At 47.2% G+C, this 23,905-nt stretch overlaps 1 protein-coding gene across 4 annotated transcripts in view; it reads right to left on the bottom strand.

The window, feature by feature from the left end:
- Positions 1–23,905, bottom strand: part of PTPN14 (protein tyrosine phosphatase non-receptor type 14) — a 157,088-nt gene that overhangs the window by 31,371 nt on the left and 101,812 nt on the right. For all 4 annotated transcript variants that reach the window (XM_053658343.1, XM_053658332.1, XM_053658342.1 and 1 more), the window contains exons 4-11: positions 22,298–22,395; positions 19,894–19,961; positions 13,985–14,055; positions 12,935–13,022; positions 9,357–9,445; positions 6,439–6,526; positions 5,549–5,631; positions 2,870–2,927 (exon numbers count right to left, since the gene is read on the bottom strand). In XM_053658343.1, coding sequence (XP_053514318.1) covers positions 2,870–2,927; positions 5,549–5,631; positions 6,439–6,526; positions 9,357–9,445; positions 12,935–13,022; positions 13,985–14,055; positions 19,894–19,961; positions 22,298–22,395 — 643 coding nt within the window. The remainder of the gene's footprint in view (positions 1–2,869; positions 2,928–5,548; positions 5,632–6,438; positions 6,527–9,356; positions 9,446–12,934; positions 13,023–13,984; positions 14,056–19,893; positions 19,962–22,297; positions 22,396–23,905) is intronic.

Raw genomic sequence — 23,905 nt, 5'->3', positions numbered from 1 at the left:
ATTACGAAGTTCCACATTACAGTAATGAGAATAAGGGGCACCCTGCCTCATTCTGTTCAAAACCGCTCCCTCCTGGAGCCCCGGGCATGTGCACACCCTCACAGCTGTACCCAGGACCCCAGTGCCCAGCACCCCATCATCCTCCAACAGGGCGGCAGCGTTAGGCTGGGCCCGCCTGCAAATTTACATAAAAATCACAAATGTGATTCTCAACAATGAGCCTCCAGTTCTCAAGACCACACACTGGCCCTCCCATTGGAGACTCAAATGTGGAAAGGTCCTGCCTGCGGAGAATCCAGGTCAACCGACTGCCCCTCTGGCCAAGAATCTTTTCCATTAGGCTCTTAACAATGGCCATTTAGTCTCAATCTATTTCCTGCCGGGAGGGAGGGCAGAAGTTGTGAAGAACGAAACAATGCTTAGGTAGATTCGATATTCGGTGAGCTGACAGAGGAAATGTGATTAGTTGCTAATGTGACCCTCAGCTACTCATTTAACCTCAGTAGGTCTCAGCTTCCTGTCAATCAAACCAAGCCTCCTCCCTCCCGTTCTTCAAACAGGATCCGTTTTATTTACATATTGGGGTTCTAGGTGAGACTTTGTTTGCAGAAAACTTTTGAACTTTAAAGTTGTAAACTACCAAGCAGAATGAGCTCTTACATTTCCATTTGATTATTTAAAAATTACAGATATTCATTAAAATGTGGCTGCTTTAGGAGAAAAACTGAGATGACACCAAAAAAAACAAGCCAAAGCCAGCAGGGGTCACACTTTCTCAGCATCTCTCAACAGAGGATGAGCATGTCCCAAAGTTCTGGGTAAATAACTTATCTTCTACGAATAATGCTTCAGCATCAAAGAAGGGGGGGGGAAGGAAAAGGATGCAAAAATGCTAAAAATCTGGGAAGAAGAAATAAAGATTTGAAATTAATGTAAGAAAGTTCAGGGTACCAAAACAAAAGGCGTTATATCAGCTCTCCTAAATATTCCCAAATCTCCTTTGGCAGGTTTTTGAGTTGCAATTAAAAAATATTTTTCCAATTCTTAGTAAAACATAATTCAACTCAATTTTTCCAGGGTAAAACAACCAGTTTGGAGGATTAAAAAAAAATGACGGGGAGGAATTCATGCAAGGGAATGGAAATACAGGCAGTGGTGGCTCACACTGCCTTCTCTTTCTCTCATTAAAAAAAAAAAAAAAAACCAAAAAACTGTTTATGAACTGGTATAAGTATACAGGCAAAGTATACAGACAATAATAAGTAATCCCCCGACACCATTTCAGGATTACATTATTTATTCCACCTTTTACATCTGCTAGTATATTATTCTATTTCTTTCTGGACCTGCTAATACAAAAACCAGTGGCAGGCCAAAATATAGGCAGAAGGTCAAGGGAAAGGGCAACCAGGCCTCCTGGGTACCAGCAAGGAAGCCAAAGGAAACGATGTTATCTGGTTCGACTCCTTCCTACTCAGTCCTAGGAGCCTCTGGTGAAGTGGTTCAATCCTAAGAGGCAGAGGAAAGAGAGAAGCCAGGACTCTGGCTTCCTGTCGACTATCTTCCTCCAAATCCAAGAGGAAAGCCTCTACCTCTTCTCCAGATAATTAGAATGAGATTAGATCACAAGACAGGAGGAAAACACTTTGTTCCTTGCACAGATAGGAAAACTTATCTCACTAATAAAAACATGTGGTGTCTAAAGAAGGGAAAATGAAAATAATATTCACAAAGGAGAAGAATAAAGACACCAGTGCTGTAAACAAAGCTCCCCGGTCCTCCAGGAGAAGGGCTCCAAGTGACCCCTAGATCCCTGAAGCAAGTGCACTTGGCAGACAGCGTGCGTAAAGAATGCCAAGATGCGTGGCATTCACACGGATGCCCAGGAATTAGTGTGTGATGATATAACTCTAGAATTCCAGGAGGTCATATCTATGCATCCCCCACCCACAAAAAAATTCCTCAAAACTGTCCTTTGAAAGCCAAATTAAATATATATAATTCTTGTATACTCTATATACATTATGTATAGCAATTTTCTATTTTGTTTGTCTTTGAACTCAAAGAAACTATTCATCTAGAAAAATTAAAAGGTCGCATGTTTAACTATGTACAAAACATCATAACCTAGAGTAAAGAATCATGACTTAAAACAAGTAGAAACCTTTGAAGAAAATCAATTCTTCGATACCTTTCTATTATATTACCCTTAAGAAATCCTCAGAATAAAACACAGCCTAAGACAAAAACACATGTATTGAAATTAGAGTTGTGTTTCTTTATTCACATAATGAGGAGAGCAATTTAAAATTTTTTAAAAAGCTAATGTCAGGTAGAAAGTGGATGCATTCAAATTTTGTTGCCCTTAAAATCAGGAAAAGCGCATTTAATCTTCTCCATTGAGTGCCTGACCTGAGAACATCAACTAGGCTCATTCAATTTCTGCTCATCTAAAAAGCATTTTCTGATGGGTTTACTAAGCTCTGTCTGTGGCAGTGAACACAAAAGAATCTGTGGAGCTTTTATCTGAAGGCATGTCTACACATTTCAACCAGAGAGAGTTTATTAAAACAACAGATGAAAACAAGTTGATAGCAACAGGAGGCCACAGGCTGCGGGGCCTCATCGTCCTGGAATAAGACTCCCTCACGGGGGCGAACCTGGCCCTGAGCCACACTGAGACAAGTGACGGGCGTGACGGGCACAGTGGGACAGCACAGATGTGCATCACATGTACTTGGCAGACTGAGGCCCTTCTGTGTTCTCACCTGGTCACGATGCCCTAGTCACCTCTCCTCTCAAATTAGCAACGAAAGGACACTCCATCTCAACAGACGAACTACTCGATTACTGACGATCGTATACATACCAGAGAGTTTCGGCTCCAGGTGGGCTGGCGTCTGATGGGGGGTGGAGAATTGGACTGTCTACATGAAGAGTTGAAAAATAAGAATGGTTATTATTTACTAGATATAAGACAGACAAGATGGTAAGACTAACGGTGAACCATAAACATTATTTCTGTGTGAGTAAAGCTAAGAACAGTTCCGATGTCTCCTTTTATTCTTTTCTTTATTTTCAAAAGGTTTGGAACATATGGTACTTTTACACAAAGTTTGCAAAGTGATTTGAGAAGAATGAAGCTTATTGCTTAAGAAAGATGATGAAGGAAACAAGACAAACATTCTACCACTATTACCTGGATGTAAAAAAAATTGTATTTTTGCACCTTTGTATATATGTAAAAATCTTTCATAGTAAAAAAAACCAAAAATATTTTTAAAATATTGCCAAAATGAAAAATTAAAAATCCAAAATAAATGAAATATTTTCAGGTACAAAGGTATTTTTAAATAAGATAATACATATTACAAATATCCATCGAATCAAATCTTTTCCAGAATGAGACTCAACATGATTCTCTTAAAAATACAGAGTTAGAAATGAGTGGGGATTAAGAATATTATCAAATTCTCAAGAACTGAAATCAAAGGTGCCTTTGAGAAATAAGTCTCCCAAACCCAGACATGCACAGTGGGACATCAAGCTAAAATTCTTCAATTTAAAGCATTCCCCTTATTTTGATATTTCATTTTTCTTACTTTTTTGGTGATAAAAATATCTTTTTTTAGCGAAATGTTGGAAACTATAATATAGTGATATTGGAATTTTTTAAGTGGCCAAATGCAATATTATTAAACTTATTGTTAAACACCCTTCTCTCTCCCCTCTACATTTTTTCTCCCCAAGTGAAGAAACAAGGGAACCATGCCCTGGAGCTATTTCAGCAGGTGGACAAGTAGTAACTCAGAGAGAGAAGGAAAAAAATCAGTGACAGTCTCTCGGAAGTCAGAGAGCGGAGCCCTCTGGAAAAGGAAGCCGTCGAGATGACGCTGGTTTCATCAAACTCCAGAGGTTGTCCAGGCCTCAGCGGAGCCTGTGCTGAGACTCCGCAACTGTCTGCAGACTTTTCTGTGTGTGTGGGGAGTGGGTGTGCTTTCAGGAGTCCCAGTTTTTCTCAGGTAGGAAGTTAGGAGCCTCCCACACCTGGCTGGCTATTGTAAAAGTAGAAAGGAAAAATATCGTTTCCTGAGTTTTCGGTCTAATATGTGATGCTTGCCGATATTTAAAAAAAACACCACACACACAAAAACTAGTCTGTAAATTTTATAGTTAAGGTTCTTGTTGAGAAATGGTCCAACCAGAATTTTATTACAATAACATTCACTTCTTCACGTACTTTTTAAGTCACCTTAATGAAGCTGACTATAGAACTCTTGTTAATGTCAAAGACACCCCCACACACGAAAAGCAACAACTGCAAAGAGAAAGAACTCAAGGACGCGAACAAAGGTGTGGTGATTGAAGGGAAGGGGGGAGGTGCAGGTGGAGGCGGGGATAGGGAGACAAATGGTGATGGGAAGCAAAAAGAATAACTGCAAAGAAATGCCCTGGAGGGAATCTGTCCAAAAGAAAGCCCGGTGTGCGTGCGTGTCCATGAGGTAGCTCTGGCAACTTAATTTGCCACTCCCCAATCGGGGCTCTTCTGAGGGACACCTGCAAACTCTGCCGGCAGATCTAACACTATCGAATGCGCTTCCAGGCTCTGACAGTGGCCAATTGCAGGGACTGCTGTGAAAGAGCTTCCATCACGAAGAGAAAAAAGTCTGCCGGCACCCGATGATGCACTTTCTAAAATACGCTCTTCGGCAGAACTGCGTTAGGACCACACTCGCACACTCTTGGATGTGTCCACTGGGAGAGTGGAAAGGCAGTCCTTCTCTTGCATTTACATCGCCGAAGTTCTTTGAAACAAAATTAAACACTCTGGGCACCCCAACGGCCGGCGCACTCTGCCGAGGAACACCTTTTGAAGGCAGCCAAGGTAAAGGCAAAGATAGCGTGAGGCCCAGCACGCCGTATCCAAGGTCAGGTCACATTTAAGTTCCCTCATCAGACTCCCTTTATCCTCCTGATTTCCAAATTAAATTTAAAACACACACACACGGACTTCTGACATCTATTAGTGTCTTCCAAGGTGTCCTCTAATTACCCTGGCCTCTCATTTGCAGGGAGATGACATGACCCAGAAGCACACGCAGGGTTGCCCAACTGTGTAAGCGAAACGGGGCTGAGGATGACAGGAGCTTCTTCCCTTTCAAGCTGGCTCGTCACCGTGTCGCACACTTCTGAACATCCTCCGCATCTGACACGAAGGGGCACCCTGGCAAATTGGGAACGGCTCCGTTCCTCCAAACTCATCGCAGAGGTTGGGAAGGCACTAATAGTAATAGTGGGCCATCCAGGCAGTCAGACATCGCAGTCAATTTGTGAATTATCTCCTCTCTCGGCACAGGCACTAACTACACCACACGGGCTTCATCATTAAAGTGCTCTCACTCCTGCTTGGCTTTCACTCATTCCTTCAGCTTCTACAAGGAGCACGGGAACAGAGCGACCGGAAAAAGTGACCGACGACATCCCTCGAGCCCATGAGTCTAATCCAACCAAACCATCCCTCGAGAAGACAGATGAAACGTTTACTTACTCAGTGCAGATTTTGTTTTGTTTGTAAAACTTGTGCCGTGTAGCAAACAACCGAGAAATATACTTGGCATTTTCAATATCATCCTGGGAAAAGACGAGACAGAGGGAAAAAATGAACATTTCTTTGATTACATATGCATTTGACAAGGATTCTTCTAAATGGGGACACGTTCCCTTCCTCCCTTCCTGCCCATCACAAAATAACACCCTGAGCCACAAACTAATGAGCTGAAATTGAGTGGCAGGCAGGTATATGAGGCCCCTCAAAGGATGACGAGACCAGGTTGTCTGCTAAAGAATCCTTTGTGCCCATGGCATTGAGGTTACGTTGATGAACTGGTGTGTTTTCCCATAATTCCAAACCAAGTGCTTTACAAATGAATGAATGAGTGAACGAATCCAGGGAGAGCACAGAATGAATGAACACCAAGCATCATTCAATGAGCAGCAGAGAGATGCATGAACAGCCTGGGCTCTCAAGGAGGCCCTCAACAGGACAATGGCTCCACTGACTTTTGGGCTACAAGGAGGAAGAATATCCAGGTCAGCCAGCAAAAGCAAATGCCGCGTGATAGCCTCAGGGGTCACGTGATGAGGGCTGCAACTAGAGCGCAGAGGCATGTGGCCAGCCAGGTAACGTGACCCGTCACAAATAAGGCAGGTGGAGGAATTCAGATCCAAGAATCAATACTCAGTGTGGAAAGGAGGCATGTTGAACATGAAATCACGACCACTATCCTGAAGAAGTCATGACAGCACTGGGTAAGTATTGCAAGTTTAAGTACAACAGAACTTTCTCTCAAGGTGTGGAGAGCAAGGGAAGGATAGTAGGAGTTGAGAAGTTCAAGAGCAAGCTGCCTGCTGGAACCTGCCTTTGTCCACGTGGCTTACCGTGTGAAAGAGCACAGTCTCTTCTTTGTTGATGAGCTCCACCAGGATGGTCGACTTGTTATGAGTGATATTCCCCAAATCATTCCACCTGATCAAAAGAAAGGCAACAAGTTTGCCCCCAAATGGTCCATGCATTAGTGAATCCACGCCGGAGGGTCCCTGGCTACTGCTGAATCTAATTTTATATATGACGGTTTAGCTGCATTTTTAAAAGCTAAATGTTCCTTCTCACAGGCTTAAAAGTACAGAAAATGCAACATGCATCTAAATAGCTAAAAATCCTATGTAAACTACATCTAGATACTGTCGTTGGTGAAGTATCGTTTCCTTTATGACTAGTAGGAGGAAAATTTGCAAGGCACTTCTGCTGCCTTGTTTTACACGTTTTCAAACTGATGAAGTATTTCTTATGATCCCAACTTTTAATGATGGTGGAACACATTATTTGAAGTTCATATGTTCCCGGAATCTAGGCCGAAGAACCCACATAGAGTCCATGCTGTAACGTACATCACTGATTACATCACCTTGGAAAAATGCCTAGGAGGTGTTTCATGGGCCTACATTTTTGTGAATTAAACACACGCATCCTTCTCCTTCCCCATGGAGACCTTATCTAAAATGTGACACACAGGAATAAGCACCAGACAAGGGAAGGAAGCTATTGTTGCCCATTCTACTCAGAGCCAACTTCTAACCGTCTCTCATTACTGCCTACCCTGCAGTCTCTGCACCAACCTCTAATGCCTGCCCCCGACTTCACCCCCTCATGCTTTTCCTCACTACACTTCCACCTCTGCCCAGATGATCCCCTTAAGACTCAGCTGAGGAGTCACCTTCTCTAGGAAGTCCTTCCTCATCCCCAACCACCCACCTACTAGCAAGGAACCTGGTGTCTTGCTCTGTCAGTTACGACTGCATGACAATCGCTTACTTCTGTGAGTAGATCTCTAACAAATCCAAACTAGGCTATAGCCCCATACCCTGGGTAGAGATTCTGCTTTCTTCATTTCTGTATTCCAAGCCCTGAGCCATATACCTGGCACACAGCACACACTAAATGTTTGCTGGAAAAATTAAAAGTAAGAATGTCGTCTCCCATCTGTAAGGAGTACAGTTCTTTGTGGTTCTAAGGCAGAGAAGGAACCTACTTTGGAGACGAGGCAACTCAGGCACAAATGAGTACATGCCTTAACCATGGTCACTCTGCCCATCGGAGACGGAGGACTTCTGTACCTGGGGCTTCCAGGTTTTCCTCCAACCACCTTTCCGTGACCCCAGCACCAACTGCGCTTACGTACATCTGCCGGGTGGCACTGGCTACAGGTGCTCGGCACAGCTGCCTGCTAACTTGAAATCCCGTCAGATCACACCTACGTGGCCTCATAGCTACATGCTTCCCAGCGAAGGTCTCTAGAGAGAAAAGCCATTTGGTTTCCCCTGGCTGCATGCCTTCAAGTCAACTGCCACAACCCTGAATCTATTCCTCACCACAGCGTATGACTTCACCAAGTGGCATGATTAATATGACATCATAGTAGAGAAAAGTCCCACCTTGTAAGGGGTTTCATGAGAAGTACCAAAGGAAGCGGTCTGGAAGCAGTTTCCAAGGAAACTGAACAATTCCTGGGAGTGACTTATGATAGGCAAACTTTCGAATTGCTATTTTCTTCTACAAGGCACTGATTTAGCTGTGGAGAAATCACCACCACTATCTTGAAATCAGCCCTGGGCATGTACTGGAAAGCTATTGGTTCAATGGAATATTTATTCTCTTAGGCCAAGAAGAACTATGTAGGGCCAAATGCCTGGATAGCTTTAAATGGGCATAAAACTTTAGTTACAACTCTGTACCTATTTCTATATTTTACTCAGTTAATTGGTAATGTCTTGTAGGTAAATGGAGTTAACAAAATATGTCCAAAAAGAAAGTTTATTCTGTAACCCTAAAGATCTCTCTCCCCACTCACGCTTCAATAATGCCTCTATTCAAAGAGCATGAGAAAAATCAAGGACAAAAATAATGACAGGGTGGGGACCAAGGGTGGGGGGAGAGGTCGATTAGGAAACTTTTGGTGGGAAAAGTTTCTCAACACAGCCAGCAGCAACTGCTGACCCAGAGAGTACGTCGCTGGCCGATGTTTACTGCCAGAAGGTGAACCGTGCTTCTTCTCTACGACCTGCCTTTGATCTCCTGCCCAAACACACCGCTCCACCCATCCGATGCACACACAGTAACACTGTTCTTCCAGAAACAACAGGCCCTAGTTCCTGGGGAATAAAAGCAAGCATGCAAATTCTTTAGACCGTTGACACTACCTGGAATCCGTGGGCGCAAATAGAGAGCAAGCCCACTGACATGTAATTGAGGGGACACACTGGCATGTTCCTCATGTCAAATGGAAAAGAGGGTTAAAGGGTCAAAATAGTCCAAAGTCCTTTATAACGAATTGTTTGCTTTTTAAAAACACACTCACAAATGAATCTGCATTTGTGAATATAAAGACTTAGTTTGTATCCTTCTGTGGTTAGGCAGAGGGTACAGGACAAGGGGGAGAGGCCGGTCTGAATGTAATGACTGGTCATGGGGACCCCAGCAGAGGGTCAGCGAGAGACAACCGGAGAGCCTGTTTTCAGCCAGACTTGCAAACTTGACTTCCCTTAGTCCCTGCTCTTGACAATGTGCTTTCTAGCGTCAGGTGGGAAGAAGGCTTCCCCCATCTTCCACCCCAGACAGATTCCAGGAAAAGAGATGAATCTCTCCAAGTCTGCTTAAATCCCAGAGAGCTGGCATTCACTGAGTTGATAAAGCTCAGCTCTGACTCAACCCATTCGTACAACTTTGATGTTCAGTGGGTTTTTCTAGAGTCTCTCAAAGAGAAAAAAAGAAAGAAAGGAGAAAAGGCAAATAAGACTACCTGTGTATCACTGCTTGTCTTCCGATTCTGTTCCTCACGAAAATCCCCATAAAGAAAATGCCCAGGTGCACACCGTTTCCATGATTGTCCTGTATCAGATCAATAAAAGACAGTCGTGAGGGCGCAGATCACCAGTGAGCGGGCTGGCAGCGCCGGGCACTTGGGCTGCCGCAACCTGGGGGGACCACGCCCCCTTTCTCGCCCCCAGATGCAACGAGTCACAGGCATCTAGACCCTGAAGGAATGCACCTCACTGCACATCATATGTATTATTTGCATGTATTTCCCTTTTTCTCAATTTGTCGAGACACATTTTCTGTGTTAAAGAACTTTAGGTTTTGAGGTTTTTTTTAGCACTTCAGATTTTCCCTTTCCCGATCATTTACGGATATCTCGTTTTACCTTGGTTTTTGTTTTTTAAGTCAAAACTTAAGAAACATGCACACAGCTTCATTACATATGCACGTTACGTACGTGCAATTATATACGCACGTAGTTTGAAGATGTATCTTTAGAGCTTGTTTAAAAGGAGTCGACAGCAGACCCGGCCCCACAACTTCCTCTTCCTTGGAGGCACCAACTTCCATGCTTAAAGCCCTACTGTGTGCCTTAGAGGAACTGACTAAGCTTGGCTTTCTACTTTGGAACCTCATGGTTATCAGTTCTGGGACACTTTCTCGAATTACTACCTCTTGTTTCCTCTGCTTCCTCCTTTTATAACCCCTGTGATTCGGAGGCCGGACTTCCTAAGCTGGTCCTCTAATTTTGTCTTCTGCCTCCCACATGCCATTAGTTTTTTGGCGAGATTTTCTTAATTCTATCTTCTAATCTATTACGTTTTCCGTTTCTGATAGCATATTTTTCATTTCTGAGCGTTTTATTTTCTGAACGTTCCTTTTTAAAAGGAATCTATTCCCTCAAGGAGGGTTCATATACTTCTCTCTGAGGCTCACAGGATGGTGGCATTCTGGGCAGGGGGTCCTTCACCCTGCGGAGTCTCTGTCTTCCAGGCTTTGTCCTCACTGCGTTGGCCTCTGTCATTCCTACCAGGGCACCACCATGCAGGCTGCTGCTTGGCTGCCTGTTCATGATCGGGAGGCGGATGCTAAACGGTGGCTGAGAGCTTTGTGAACACGGGCGGGGCCCCTGCACTGCAGACCTCACTGCCTGTGATCTGCGGAGCCAGGTGCTGGGGAGACTCAGGTGTCTAAACTTCAGTCGGGTGCTTCCAACCGCCTGCTTGGGAGAACGTAACCTGGCCACCCGTGTTCTTGGCAGCAGAATGGGAATGAGGCTCCCCATCCAGTGAATGAACTGTCACTCGGCCCCCTGCGTTCACTGAGGGGACATCCTCTTTGTGCAGAGAGAGGAAGGCCATGCACATCTAGACCCAGGAGGGAAAGAAGGGTCTCAGCGTTCCTCTGATCCTGTTTAAGACACCGAGACAACGCACAGTGCCCCCTCCCAGGGATCTCTTCTCCGCCCACCTGCCAAAGCTAACGTGAGAACAGGAGCTTCCCAGCAGGGGTGGAGAAAGGTGAGATGCTGCTCGTGGCCAGAGCAGCAAGGGTTAGGAGAGAAAGAGCTGGGAAGGAAAGAGGGTGCCTTGTCACCGTGAGAAGTGAAGAGGTGAGTTACATGACAGAAAACTGTGCATGGGAAGAGAAGAGAGGTGGAGTGGAGATGGGAAGAGAAAGGAAAATTCTGTGGAAAGGCTTTCCCGGGCGCTTTGCCAGCAGATCGGGGCCGAGTCTAGTGCTGATGGGGGCACAGGCAGGAGCGGATCACCAGGGTGGGGCAGCAGAAAAGTCTCAGGATGGAGGCCCTGAGGCACTGCCCTGGCTCAAACCGAAGGGCTCCCGGTGCAGCTAAGCCCAGGGGGGCGAGGCTCCAGACTGGGTCTGACTCATTCTGCAGCACCCTCCCCAAGTCCATGCACTCGGACCATATGGGTGTGTGTGGGTGGGGAGGGCACACCTGTCGGGAAATGGACTGATACTCCTCCAACCTTGAGAACTTTTGAGGGGCCACTCAGGGAAAAGCCCTCACTCCATGGAAATGTTCCTCCCCAGGAAAAATCCACTACATTGTGGTTTTGCACTTCACTTGGTCGGGAAGGACCTGAACCTGCACCATGGCCTGTCCCTGCACCCTTTCCTGTCTGCGCTCCCACCACCTCAGTGCCAACCCACCCCACTTCCGGCGGCTGCCAGGAATCATGTGGTCTGTCGGTGGCCCTCTCAGTCATGAACAGATATGTGCAGGGAAAGAAACAAAGAACAAAAAGAAGCCCAGCCAATTTACACCCACGCGCACTGAGTCAGCAATGCCTGTCTGCCCACTCAGAGTAAGGTATAGGGTCCTCCTTGGACTCTTCCCACTGGAGAACACACTAGAAAGTGCACCAGAACCCAGCGCAGTGGATTTCAACACTATCTCCACCGCCCCTACTTCCCACGATTCAGAAGGACTAAAAACAAAACAAGCAAATGCCCACCCACCACAAAATCCCTGACTCCCAGGGACCGGAAGTCAGTTTCCTAGAAGTGGAAACAAGTTTGTTTACTCTATTTCCATGACCCATCCTGACGATGCACGGGCTGCTGAAAGCTAGTGAGAGATGTAGGTGGCTTTTAAAGCATTATTGCAAGGGAAATGGACCACAACCCTATGAAGGGCAGCTGTTAGAGAAGCAAAAGAAAATGAAACAAATCCGAGAGAGGGCCAGTTCCGCGAGCTGCGGCCGCCCTGCTCGATGCTACTTGATGTGCACAGCAGCTCCCAGTGAGGTGAGTTGCAAATGCGAGACAGAGGGGGAGCAGAACACTTATAAAACAGCCAGCGGAGCCAGTCCGCAGTGAAACGTCCGCGCTGAGATGGCAGGTGCTCGCAAATTGCCGGAATGTGCCGGTTGCTTTAGGTTTCTGATAAAAATGCTGTCCTCTGTAGAGCTGGTCCTCAGCAGAGAGAGGAACATGGGTTCGGATTATGGGCTCAACTCTATAAATGCCCATGCACTGTGACCCCCCCCCAACCACACCTACTTCAGGAGGGGGGTTTGGGGCAAAGGAAGTGACATGCTGTAACAGTTTCCTGGGCAGTTTCCAGAAAACACTGAAGGGGCTGGAAACCCGCAGGAAGGGAGGAATGAGGCACGATGGTGTAAGGAAACATTTCTTTCTCCATCAGACATGGTCTGTGTCATCTTCAAGAACAGAAGAGGCAGTAAGTACGAGGAAGAGAACTAGGGGTTAAGGTCTTTACTAAGGCACACGTGACAGCTACTCGTCCCCGAGATGAGACTGGATGTGTGCCTACCCCTGCTCTGCACCGGATGGGCTGGTACTTGGTACTTGCTCAGGCCAGTGCCCACAGAGATATTCTGCTGAAGTCCATGGAAAACTTCAGAATCTCTCAGTGACAACAAAAATGCTTGCTTTACTAGAGTACACTGGACTTGCCAACTAATCCCCCGTGGCAGCGAGAAAGCCAAGCCAGTCTGGCCTGCTGTTGTCAACCCTGGTTTTCCGAACACCCTTCTCAGAAGGCTGAAGCAGGGACAGGCCAGGGAAGGCTACCTTCACGGGGAAGATTTCCTGTCCAAATCCGTCCAATCGTTCCACTTCGTTGATGTACATGAGCTCAGCTTCAGCTGGCGGGATTCCACTGAAATCAAAGAGCAGCAAAGGAGGAAATGGTTAAGGGCAAAACAGGTCAGGGGAAGATCCTGCCCTGTGCGTGGCCCATTCCAGAGCTGCGGTGTAGGGGCAGCCCTGGGAAAAGCAACCATTGCCCAGCTTCGAGGGTCCGGCGCCTCACTGAGTAATTCATTAACATACTCCCCAGTGGCCTTATACTCACAGGGAATACTAAGAGGAAGGTGCAGCATTTAATTAAGAGTCCCAGCCCTGGAAGGCCTAAATAATTATTCCAGACATCCCTAAGAATAATGCTACCTGCTTTTAAAGAATAGTTTTTCTCCTACCTGGAGGGGGAAAAAATCACAGCTATTAAAAAGAAAGAAAGGAAAAAGGGGAAAAACAATACAAAGTCGATGAGGATGATATTCTGAGAGCCAAGCGGCTTGGATGGGAGATGCTAGGACCAGTGCCTGGGTCTTCTGAGGTCGGGGGGGAGGTGGGGGGTGTTTGTTTGTTTCCCACAGAGCCCTGAGCAGTGCTCTGTGCTTTTTTCAGTTACAGTTACCCCCCCCCCACCCCTGTGATGTTCACTGTCCCACCCAAAGTAGCTCTTTCACGACTTCGCTGTGAGCACCAGCAGCCCTAAACTTCCCGGGGCCCAACAACAGATTTTTAGGAAGGTCACAGAGAATAATTCCCCCAGTCACCAACTCCACATGTGTGTGGGCTCTCTGGTATGGAAGAAAAAGGGGAGGTGGGATGTGGTCGGTAAAGGGAGAAAAAAAAAACCAGAAAGAGGGAGGAGGACCCATAGCACAAATCAACACACCCCTCTCAGAGCAGACCTGAATCACAGGCTGGAAAAAATAAACTATGTTGACTCAGGCCAAGGGCTGGGGGCCAGGGGCCCAAATCCTCCTGCCCCGGACAGGACAGGGCTTCGGCTTCATGTGGGGGCCCGGCGGCCCCACCCTCGGCCCATCTTACCTGTGGGCTTTGTGCTCTTGGGCGACCTTCTGTGTCAGCTCCTCCAGGACAGCCTCTTCCAGGGCCAGATCCTATGACGGCAGAAAGCAGTCCAGGCCGTTCCCTGGTTTGCTTCTTGTCCATGCACCCTCCTTCGCCTCCCACCTCCTCAACCCCCCATTCATTCCTTCAAATTGAAGGGTGATTTCCTTCCTGAAGGGTGTGATTTTTAGGACTGGGGGTTTATTTTTACTGTTCTCACGAGGCTCTGCATTATAACTTAAACTACTTCAAGGCATTTGGGGGGGTTGCCACCCAAATTCTGCAGGGTCCAGGAATAGCTGTTATTCATTCACTTTGTTCTTCCTTATTTGCCTGTCTCTTGGACTCAACTTTATTAAAAATGCTTTCTGAGTACTGACGTGTTTTAAACGATCAGGGGGACAAGGCAGATGAGTTCCCAAACCATCATCCCTTCCAAAGCTGAGCCTGGGAAGGGGCTGTGCCTGGCCTTCTCGTCCCTGCCACAACACTGGCAACCGAGTCAGAGCCACCTGCCCGCTCAGTGCCTACATGATGGCGGAGCCTTGGGAGCCAAAGAAGCGGGACGGCCATCATGCATCACAGCCGTTCTGTAAGGTCACAGCTGGGTAGCTGACCAGCTGGTGTCCCCACCACCTGAATCCGAGGCCCCTGGGGCCGGGGGCGTGGCAGCTCCCATAGCATCAACACCAATCTCACCCATCTCTCCCCGACGCCCCTTCAGAGAGGGAAGGGTATTTACAGGGCTGGTAAAATAAACATTCACCAGCAAAGCGCAGTCAGGGCTGGAAATCTGGAGTCTGGAGGAATAAATCCCAGACAGGAGACCAGAGCAACCGGTTCCTGAGACACTGCCAGACTGTGATTCTACAGCTCGTGGGCCCCCCCACCCCCGGGGAGGCTCAAGCCACAGGGCCATCTGCCACCACCCTTCCCAGCAGGGAGGGGACCACAGATGTGCACCGCTTTCCTCTGAGCTCCAGGGGGAGTCAGAGGGGGTCCCGTGCCTTGCGTGCGTCCTGGTGAGGCGGCTCCTCCACACGGCCTGCAGGCGATGTCTGGGCAGAAAACATCTCAAACGCCTCGTTCCCTCGATTCTACAACACTGTTCACGTACAGATCACCTCAAGCTTAACAACTTTTCATCAGAGAAGCGCTACCCTCCAAAATGCATACCTCGAAACTACAAGCAATATCCCATCCCAAGCTGCAAAAAGAAAAAGGAGTATTTTTGGTTTTAGAGCTGAAAAACGGGAGTGTGACTGTATACTGGGGACTCTTCAGCTCTGCAGATGGTCATGAGAAATCTCAGAGAAGATGGAGGGAATTACTAGCAGTTCTTATTTTTCACGTGTTAACCGATTAATTTGCGGTTTCCTGTTTGGCTGTCCATTGAAATGAGTCAAGGCCATGATAGGAAACAAGCTCAACATTTTCAGCTTTAGGTTGTGGAATAATAACAGAGATACCACAGGGCTTAGATTTTAGCTGTGTGTGTTTGTGCATCTAGGCACTGAGTAGCAGTAAGAACACAATACTGATTTTGAAAAGCTAATAAAAGGCATGTGGCAATAGAATAAAATTTAAAAAAAGGTTAAATGCAGATCAAAAAGTGCTCCTTTAAACCTCTGCTTCCTCCTGTGAAAGACAGACACGCCCACAGGTACCCCACTGATACCGCTGTCATTCAGCAGCCTGGCTCTGGACCCGGGGGGCCCCCTGGAGGCACCTGCCCCGCCACGGACTGCGAGTGGCCCCGCACCAATGAAAAGCGGCAGCGTGCATGCCCGTACACAGCCGCACACCTGTGCAGCGCCCTGTGTACTTAACTTTGTTCTTTTCTCTGCTGCAGAAATGCCATTTGACAAATTCGGTTAGGTTTTGAGATCAAACACAGCCATTCATCTCATCTTCCCTCCCCCGCCAGAGGAATGCATTCTTCTCTTTGAAAGGTCTTGTGGAGCCGAGCAGGAAGTTTACAGCCTGCCGTGGTTCCCTGCTGTCTACTCAACTAGGTCAACACCTGGCCTGGCATTCAGGGCACTTCACTGTGACCCAGCCTCCCCTGCTCCTCTCCCAAGGGCTCCAGGGCCCAGGCAAACCCCTCTTCCTAAGACAGACTGCTTCTCCATCTCCACGCACACTCGTGCTGACCCCTCCGAGGAGGACCACCCTGACCCATGACATCACCTCCTACGAAATGTCGCCCCACACTTCAGGACCCCTCTCGGCCACCATTCCGGGGGCAGGGCTTCCCTATCCCCCCCACCCCTTCCACTGAGTCTCTCTTAGAGCCCTTGCCTAGTCTGCTTGCCTACATCTCCCTTACAGAGTTATTTTACACTCACTATACACTCTCTGCCCATGTCTCTCTCCCTCTCCTGGATTCCAGGCACCCAAGGTCATCTGTTCTTCTCCATATCATTTCCAGGACCTGTCACAGGGCTTTTATACAATGGAGCTTATATAAAAAACTTTCAATCTACAGTAAGTAACCCATAAATATGTACTAAACTCAACTCAGTATGCCCCATGTCAGTTTCATTCTTGTCAAAGTGGAGTTTTTAATTATGCAAAGCTGCTTAACAATCGTACGCCATCTGCCTGCCCTCTGCCTGCTTACATTTCAAGATGCATATACTGTTGTCACCGGGAAAGCACACTCATCAGCATCCCTGTCCCTGCACAACGGAGACGCAATAATAATGACAGAGTGATGATGATGAGGAGGAGGATGGTGACAACTACATAAACTCACCGAGAATCTGCCACGTGCCAACTTCAGTACTTTACGGGCATGCTCTCCTTTCATCCTCAATCAAAGTAGGCTTGTTATCCTCATTTTTAGGTGAGAAATGGTTAAATAACTGGCCCAAGTCCATACAGCCAGTAAGGGGCAGAGACAGGACGTGGGCACAGAATGCTTGAGCCCTGTCCTCAGAACCTCCTGACCACAGGCCACAGCGTGTCCAGGATGCAGGGGGAGGTCTGGACGGTACTCGACAGATGGCAACGGCCTAGGAATACACGTGATTTAGACGCACATGCTGACGGCAGCCTCCACCCAGCACCGCGGGGGCTGCCATGCACTGCCTGCAGTGCCGGGGGCGGCCTGGGTCTGAGCTCTCCAGCACAGCGGCCACAAGTCACGGGTGCTGTTGAGCATTTTAAGTGTAGCCGATGCAATTACGGAACTGAGTGTTACATTTTACTTAAACTTTAATTGATTTAAATTTGAAAGTAAGCGGCCACGGGTCACTAGCAGCTACTACCCGGAAGAGAAAAGTTTTATATCCAAGAATGACTTCAATATCTGTTTGCCTGCGGCAGGATTTAACAGGGCCTGTACCGTTTAAATGTCTGATCTGCTCAGAGCTCAGTGGAAACAGTCTCACTCTGAAAAAAGTACAGTACATAAAATAACTCCTTCACTGCCTCGTACTTTAACTTGTCAAGGCATTTCGCCACCTACAAACTCATAAATATCACCGAAGCCTGATCTCTGCTTAAAGGCTACGTGATGAAGATGGTTAATGAGAACCTTGGCTGGGTAGCTCAGTAGGTTAGAGTGTTGTCCTGATGCACCAAGGTTGCAGGTTTGATCCTCAGTCAGGGCACATACAAGAATTAACCAATGACCGCATAAATAAGTGGAATAACACATCAATGTTTCTCTCTCACCCTATCTCTCTCTCCCCCACCTTTTCCTCTCTCTCTTAAATCAGTAAATTAAAATAAAAATTTAGCACTGGCTGGTGTGGCTCAGTGGATTGAGTGCAGGCCTACAAACCAAAGGGTCACCAGTTTGATTCCCAGTCAGGGCATATACCTGGGTTTCGGGCCAGGTCCCCAGTAGGGGGGCACGTGAGAAGCAGCCACACATTGATGTTTATCTCCCTCTCTTTCTCCCATCTTTTCCCTCCCTATAAAAGCAAATAAGTAAAATCTTTTAAAAAGCATATGGTCTGAAATTCTAAGGTATGAGCTTCATACTTTCTTCCCACCAAGCACCCTAAAAAATATCCTGACTTTTCAGGGGGACTTTGGAGAGGTTAGATATTTTAATTCAAGCATGTGGACACTAAATCCTGTGAAGAATTTCTGTGCTAAGTAATAGGGTTTGAATGGAACTTGATTGAATTGGTAGAATTATAAGGCATAAAACAGAGCAGCCCCAGAACACAAAACTGCTGTCTTCTTAGAGGGAAAAAGCCTAAGGAAAGAGCTCCTCGTGCAAAGTCAGACATCTTGCAGCACTTCCCAACCTGTAAGAATGAGGTCGGCCGTCGACCTATTTAAATCTATCCCATGAACTGATGATGTGTAACAAGGGCATCCTAACTTCTCCTAGTGTCTGAAAACCTTTGTCACCAGACACCCAACTTTCTCCCACATGCACAGCCGATCAGCCACCAAGTTCTGCCCATTTTGCTTCCCAAATATCTCTTGCTTCGCTCTCTCGTTTTTATCTTCATTGCTAACACGTAACTCGTATCTGTGACCCAGAACACCACAGAGATTCTCATCTGACCTGCTCCCACAAATGGTCTCCATGCTGCACTCTGGCAGTGCTCAGTGAGGGGCTGTAGATGCCTTCTGGACGGGAGCCCACGTGGGCTAACTCCTCAGGTGTTGCAGTTTCACCTGCCACCTTCAGGTCCCCTCTAGCACGCCTGAGTGGCTGTCCAGCTGACTCTTACCCAGTGACTCATGCCCACCTGCCTCTGCCTTGATCATTCCTTGCTCCCTTCCTCTCCGCAACCCTGCCCATCCTGTTACTCACACACTAACCTTTAAACCTTCCCTAATCCCCCAGGGACATGTAACCCTCTCCCCCCATAAAATCCTGATGTACTTTAATACACTTGACCTTGTGTTTGGATTTTGCAAACTTGCGACTGACTCAACCACTCTTTGTCTGCCTGAGCACGAGCGCTGTTTCTTGTGTAACTTCATCCCCCCGGGGGGTTAGTTGCCCAGGTCAGTGCTTTGGGCCAAACAGTTGATCAAAAAATGTGTGTTGAGCGATTCCGATTTCCAAAATAAGAGCCAGAAATGTCGGCCTGGGCAGAGCTCTCCCCTAACAGGGCTTTTCAGCTGCTTTAATCCTTCCTTGCTAAAACTCTTCTCATTTACCCCGGAGCTACCAAAAAATAAACGATCAAAAACTCCCCAGGGATTAAAGCCTAGCTCCTCCCCTAACTTAACACAGGAATGGACATTTTACTTCGTGGCTAGTTCAGTAGACTGTTAGGAGCACAAGCCACGTCCCAGGACAGTGGTGGACGAGGCAAAGGGGGCCCCAGCTGGAGGAACACGGAGCTGACATTCTTCTAGCTGGGCTGCCGCACAGAGGGACTGAGAGAACCAGGTCAGCAGCTTGAGAGCTGCTGGGAGCTCTCAAGCACACACAGCAAAGGCAGTGATTTACAGGATGGTGGTGGTGGGGGGGGGGTCACATCCCATAGGTGATCAAGGGGAAAAAATGTGCCAAGGAGGTGGCATTTCAATTAAGACTCAAGTGACAAGTCACAGGAAGGTCCGGGGCAGGGTGTCCCACACAGAGAGAACCCACGGACAACAGCTCTGGTGTCAAAAAGGAAAAGAGCCACGGCATTGGAGGACAGTGGTGGTGGCACTGGTGTTATCGGGGAGGTGGGGGTGGGGGGGTGGCGTTGGGGCATAGGCAGAGAAGTGACTTGAAAAGATGGGAAAACACATCTTTACTTTTTCAGTGTTTTACAACATTTGTCCGTATTTTATAAATTCATGGACTCTCCTCCCCAGGAAACAAGTGTATGTAAAATACTCTGAGATTTCCAAAGGAAAGAATTCGACACCCAAAGGTGGTAGCAAATTAATTAAGAAAAAAAGGAAATCATACTTACCATGGGAAACAGCACGTATTCTCTGAGGAACTCTTGAGAATCAAACTGATTATAGTCTCCAAAATCAGCTGAAAAGAAGACAAGAGGGAAGGGGTGACCATTTCATTTTTCACATGAAACTAAAGACGGAATAACATCGGCTGGACCGATCATCACATTCACTCTCTGCACAGCACCCCATTTCCGCACAATTATGAACTAACCCGGGGCCAAGATGCATCTGACACTGTGACCATGTTTACTTAGCAATACTGTCAACAGCAGCGCGCGAGCACCGCTCCACGATTTTCTAGAAAGAATGGGGAAATTTGAAAGCGATTCCTAAGCTATTTTTAAAATTTAAACCGAACCTATATTTATCTTCTTGTTAAATACACATCAGCCCAGGTCCTACGAATGCCTGCCAAAGGGACTTTCTAACTCGAGGCTCATTTGGAGAACTGCAGGGCCAAACCCATCTGTACGTCTTCATGCATTTGCAGCTGGAAATTCCCGCTGTAAATCACCCTTGGCAAGCAACCCTGCAAATCTGTGCACCTCCTACCAAACATCTTCACAGGGTGTCAGAGGCCAAAAACTCAGGGTTGTCCCGTTCCCATCTTACCACGCTGTGCCTGAGTCTGTGCAAAAGGAACACGGTGAGCCCCTATGATACATCTGGGCACCTCTTGCTTCTAATTCCCCTTACTCTCAAAAAAAAAAAAAAAAAGATCAAAGCAGCATGAAATTGAACTGCTTGTCAAAGAATTAGCATCACGTAGAAATTGCTTCAGGCAACCTGAAGGTAACGAGAGAGAAAGAATCCAGGGTTCACCCCGAAGGCCAGCAGAGGGACATCGCGGGGGGGGGGCGGTGTACGGAACTTGACTGCCAACCAAGTGAGGCCTGCAGGAACAGCGAAGGTCCCACGCTCTGCTGGTTTGCGGGAATGGCCACCAGTTACCGTATTTCATCACCAAGTTTGTCTGTACTGATGTGTCTTCCTAACTGCCCAGTGAGGCTCTCAGGGAAAGTCTTTTACAGACCTTACAGTCTGAGCGGGTTTCAGCAGACTGAACGGCTAGCTTCAAGGGCCCAATGAGAAGGGAAGCGAGAGTAAGTTCACCAACTTCCTTCAGCCAGAAAGCTACCACCAGGGTCTCCCCCCATCCAGGATGCCCACCACAAGCCCAATGGCCGACAAGTAAGAGCAGGGAAAGGGAATGAATAAAATGAACAGAATGGAAAGCTTTTTGAAAGGAGAAAGATCCAATATGAAGATGAGGGGCATACTGGATCTTTTCTCTCTTCTGCCTGTCAAGGGTGTCTTTTTCCATTATTTTAATGATTTGCTGTGATAACCAGTGACTGTTCCATCCCATTGTTCCGGACACCGTTCCTTCCTTTTCCGGTCTTTAACTGCACAGATAGGACACGGCGTGTCTGCTGTCCTTCCACGCACAGGGTGACAATGGAAACGAACTGGGAATTAATTATACAGCCAACAAAAATCACGAAACTGCTAATATCCTGGAATGAAAGAGGTCAAGGGAGGGCTTCCTCTATAAACATTTTAGAACTCAAAAGATTCAACTGCAGCTCAGAGTTTGGGATGGGAAGTTCAATTCACAGCTTCTAAAATAACAGCCCACCCAGCAAGGACTCAGCAGCTGACGGGCTTACGTTCGGAAGTTAACTGAGTTTAAAGAAAATAATGGCTGAAAGGAAAACACATTTGTCTCAAAGAATTGTATTTTTATTTTGTTTTGAAAAGGACTAATGGCAATTAAGCTATGGCTCAATAAAGATTAATGTAGAGATATATGTAAAATTAAGTAGCATTATGTTATGTAAATCTATGTAAAAAATATGTGTAATCATTTAAAGAAGATAAAAAAAGTTGCCCGATAAGCCTAAGCAGGACAAGTCAAAAGACAAATTTAGTCAAATGTTTGTTTGTTGCTTCACATTACAAACTGCGTTTTAAATTTCTCTCTTTGGCTGCATAAGAATAAATGATACTCTGATGTTGAAAGCTATCACACTTGAAACTGGTGTGAAAGTCACACGGTCATAGCATTAAGCCACAAAATCCGACCACATTGGGTGGTGGAGTAATTCTGAGAAAATGTCCCACAGACCCTGAAATGTAGCTTTAATTAAAGGCAGGATGAAAGCTGCTATTTTTTCCAAATAAAACGAAGGTCGCACCAGCACAAGCCATTTGCAAACAGCTTTGGGAAAGAAAAAGAACCCACCGTCCTGCCAGAAAACTCACTCCCCACTTCTGATGTCAGCCATCGTGAAATGAAAAGGGAGTTACTGAGGGATCTTTAAGGCCATTTCCCTTTTCCCTCTGTGAGGCCGGTGACATTGTGACCCCAGAGAAAACAGGAATTCACACTCTGGTCTCCCCGCCTCTTACCCTGCACAGCGAGGCCAGCCAGCCGGATCACCTGCTCCAGCGTACACCGCAATCGGCCTTCCAGCACATCTTTTTTGACTTGCAGGTAATACTGATACCTGGTTCGTGGGAAGAGAGGAAACAACCTTAAAAAAAACACATACTTGGAATACATTCCCGCCACATCACTGTCCCTGGTTGTCCATCCAACCTTGTGTCCACAGCAGGACACACAGGTGATGCTGATAAAGGTCGGCTCTCTGAAAGCTGGAAAGTGACCTCTGCCCCTGTTTGCCTTCCTTTGATGTGGCAGGTGCCACATCCCGCTCACTCTGGGTTGGAGCGCATTCTCGTCCTGTCACTTCTCTGTGGGCCGGCAGGATGACCTGCTGATAAGGACCTGCCCTTCCGAACCCAGGCCGAGAGTGAAAGTGTTCTTCCACACCCGAGCCGCTCTCAGCACGGGCTTCCTGGGAAAATTCTGGAAATGCACCATCTTTTTGAACTCAAAAGTTTGAAAGGGTAGATCACAAGTAGGCCAACTCTTGGGAATTCTGCTCAAGGAGGGGATGCAAGTCTTCAAAGCCAGGCTCACCCTGCATGTCTTTGGCTCATAAAAATCAACATCGAATGCAGCCCTGGGCCTTCCCACGAATGTTCTCCAGCCAGCGAACTGCAGACGGACAGAATGTGTCCACACTCAGCTGCCAACCTCAGACCAGACCACTGTTCTCAGCAGCGGATACAGGGTATCGTTTCCTTGCCAACAACACCGCACCCTCAGACTGACCTAAACACTTAGAAATCTGCTCACCCCACACCTTTGCTTCCCGGGACTCTGCTTCCTTTTTAGTCAAACTTAACATATAATAGAAAAACAACCTATTTTTCCTGCTCCCATCCTCTCTCTCAACTAAAATACTGGTCATCGTTTTACAGAGCCCACTACTCCACGCACGCTCTGACTTCCAGTAAGAGCTACTTATCATTTACAAGGAGATAACACACTGACTAAGCACTTCCTGTGTGTCCAAGTCAGGAGAAGCCAGGGCACACCCAGGAAAGGTCTGAGACGGGCTCTACCTCCCAGGAAGGCTCATCGTCTCTTGACCACTGCAGTCACGTTTCTGTTCCTAGAGCACTATGAAGGGTTCAATGACTAAGAACCGACGAATAAAGTATTTTAAAAGGTGTTACTGTGGCATTATCTGCCACAACTCAAGGCTTTTTTCCGTGTCACCTTGGAGATGAAAACGATCAGCTGACACCTTTGCAAACGGAATATCCACTCATTAATCCGTGGGACCCAGCAAAACAATGGTTCTAGTGTCCTCACCCTGCTGATCCCAACTTTCCTCTGCAACTATCACGTCTGGGATGCACGGGCAAGTTCCACTGCAGACCCGTCCCGTCCTGGGCAACAGTGAACGCCCACCCACCAGCCACTGGCTGCACACCAGGCTGGCTCCTGGTCGCTCAGGGTGGGTGTGGGTTTGTACCGGGATGCACAGCCGAGGCGCTGACGCAGTGCTTTGTCCTGGGAGCCTTCCAGAGTGCGAGAATCTGACCCGCGCTCAGGCCCCGGCGCCATGACCTCGTGAGCTCGGGGACAGCGCTACAGGAGAACGC

This window comes from Artibeus jamaicensis, unplaced genomic scaffold (genome assembly GCF_021234435.1).
Source record: "Artibeus jamaicensis isolate MK-2021 breed Jamaican fruit bat unplaced genomic scaffold, CSHL_Jam_final contig_2170, whole genome shotgun sequence".
Classification (NCBI taxonomy): domain Eukaryota; kingdom Metazoa; phylum Chordata; class Mammalia; order Chiroptera; family Phyllostomidae; genus Artibeus; species Artibeus jamaicensis.
The sequence above is the reverse complement of the archived record's forward strand: the minus strand, read 5'-3'. Positions and strand labels throughout refer to the sequence as shown.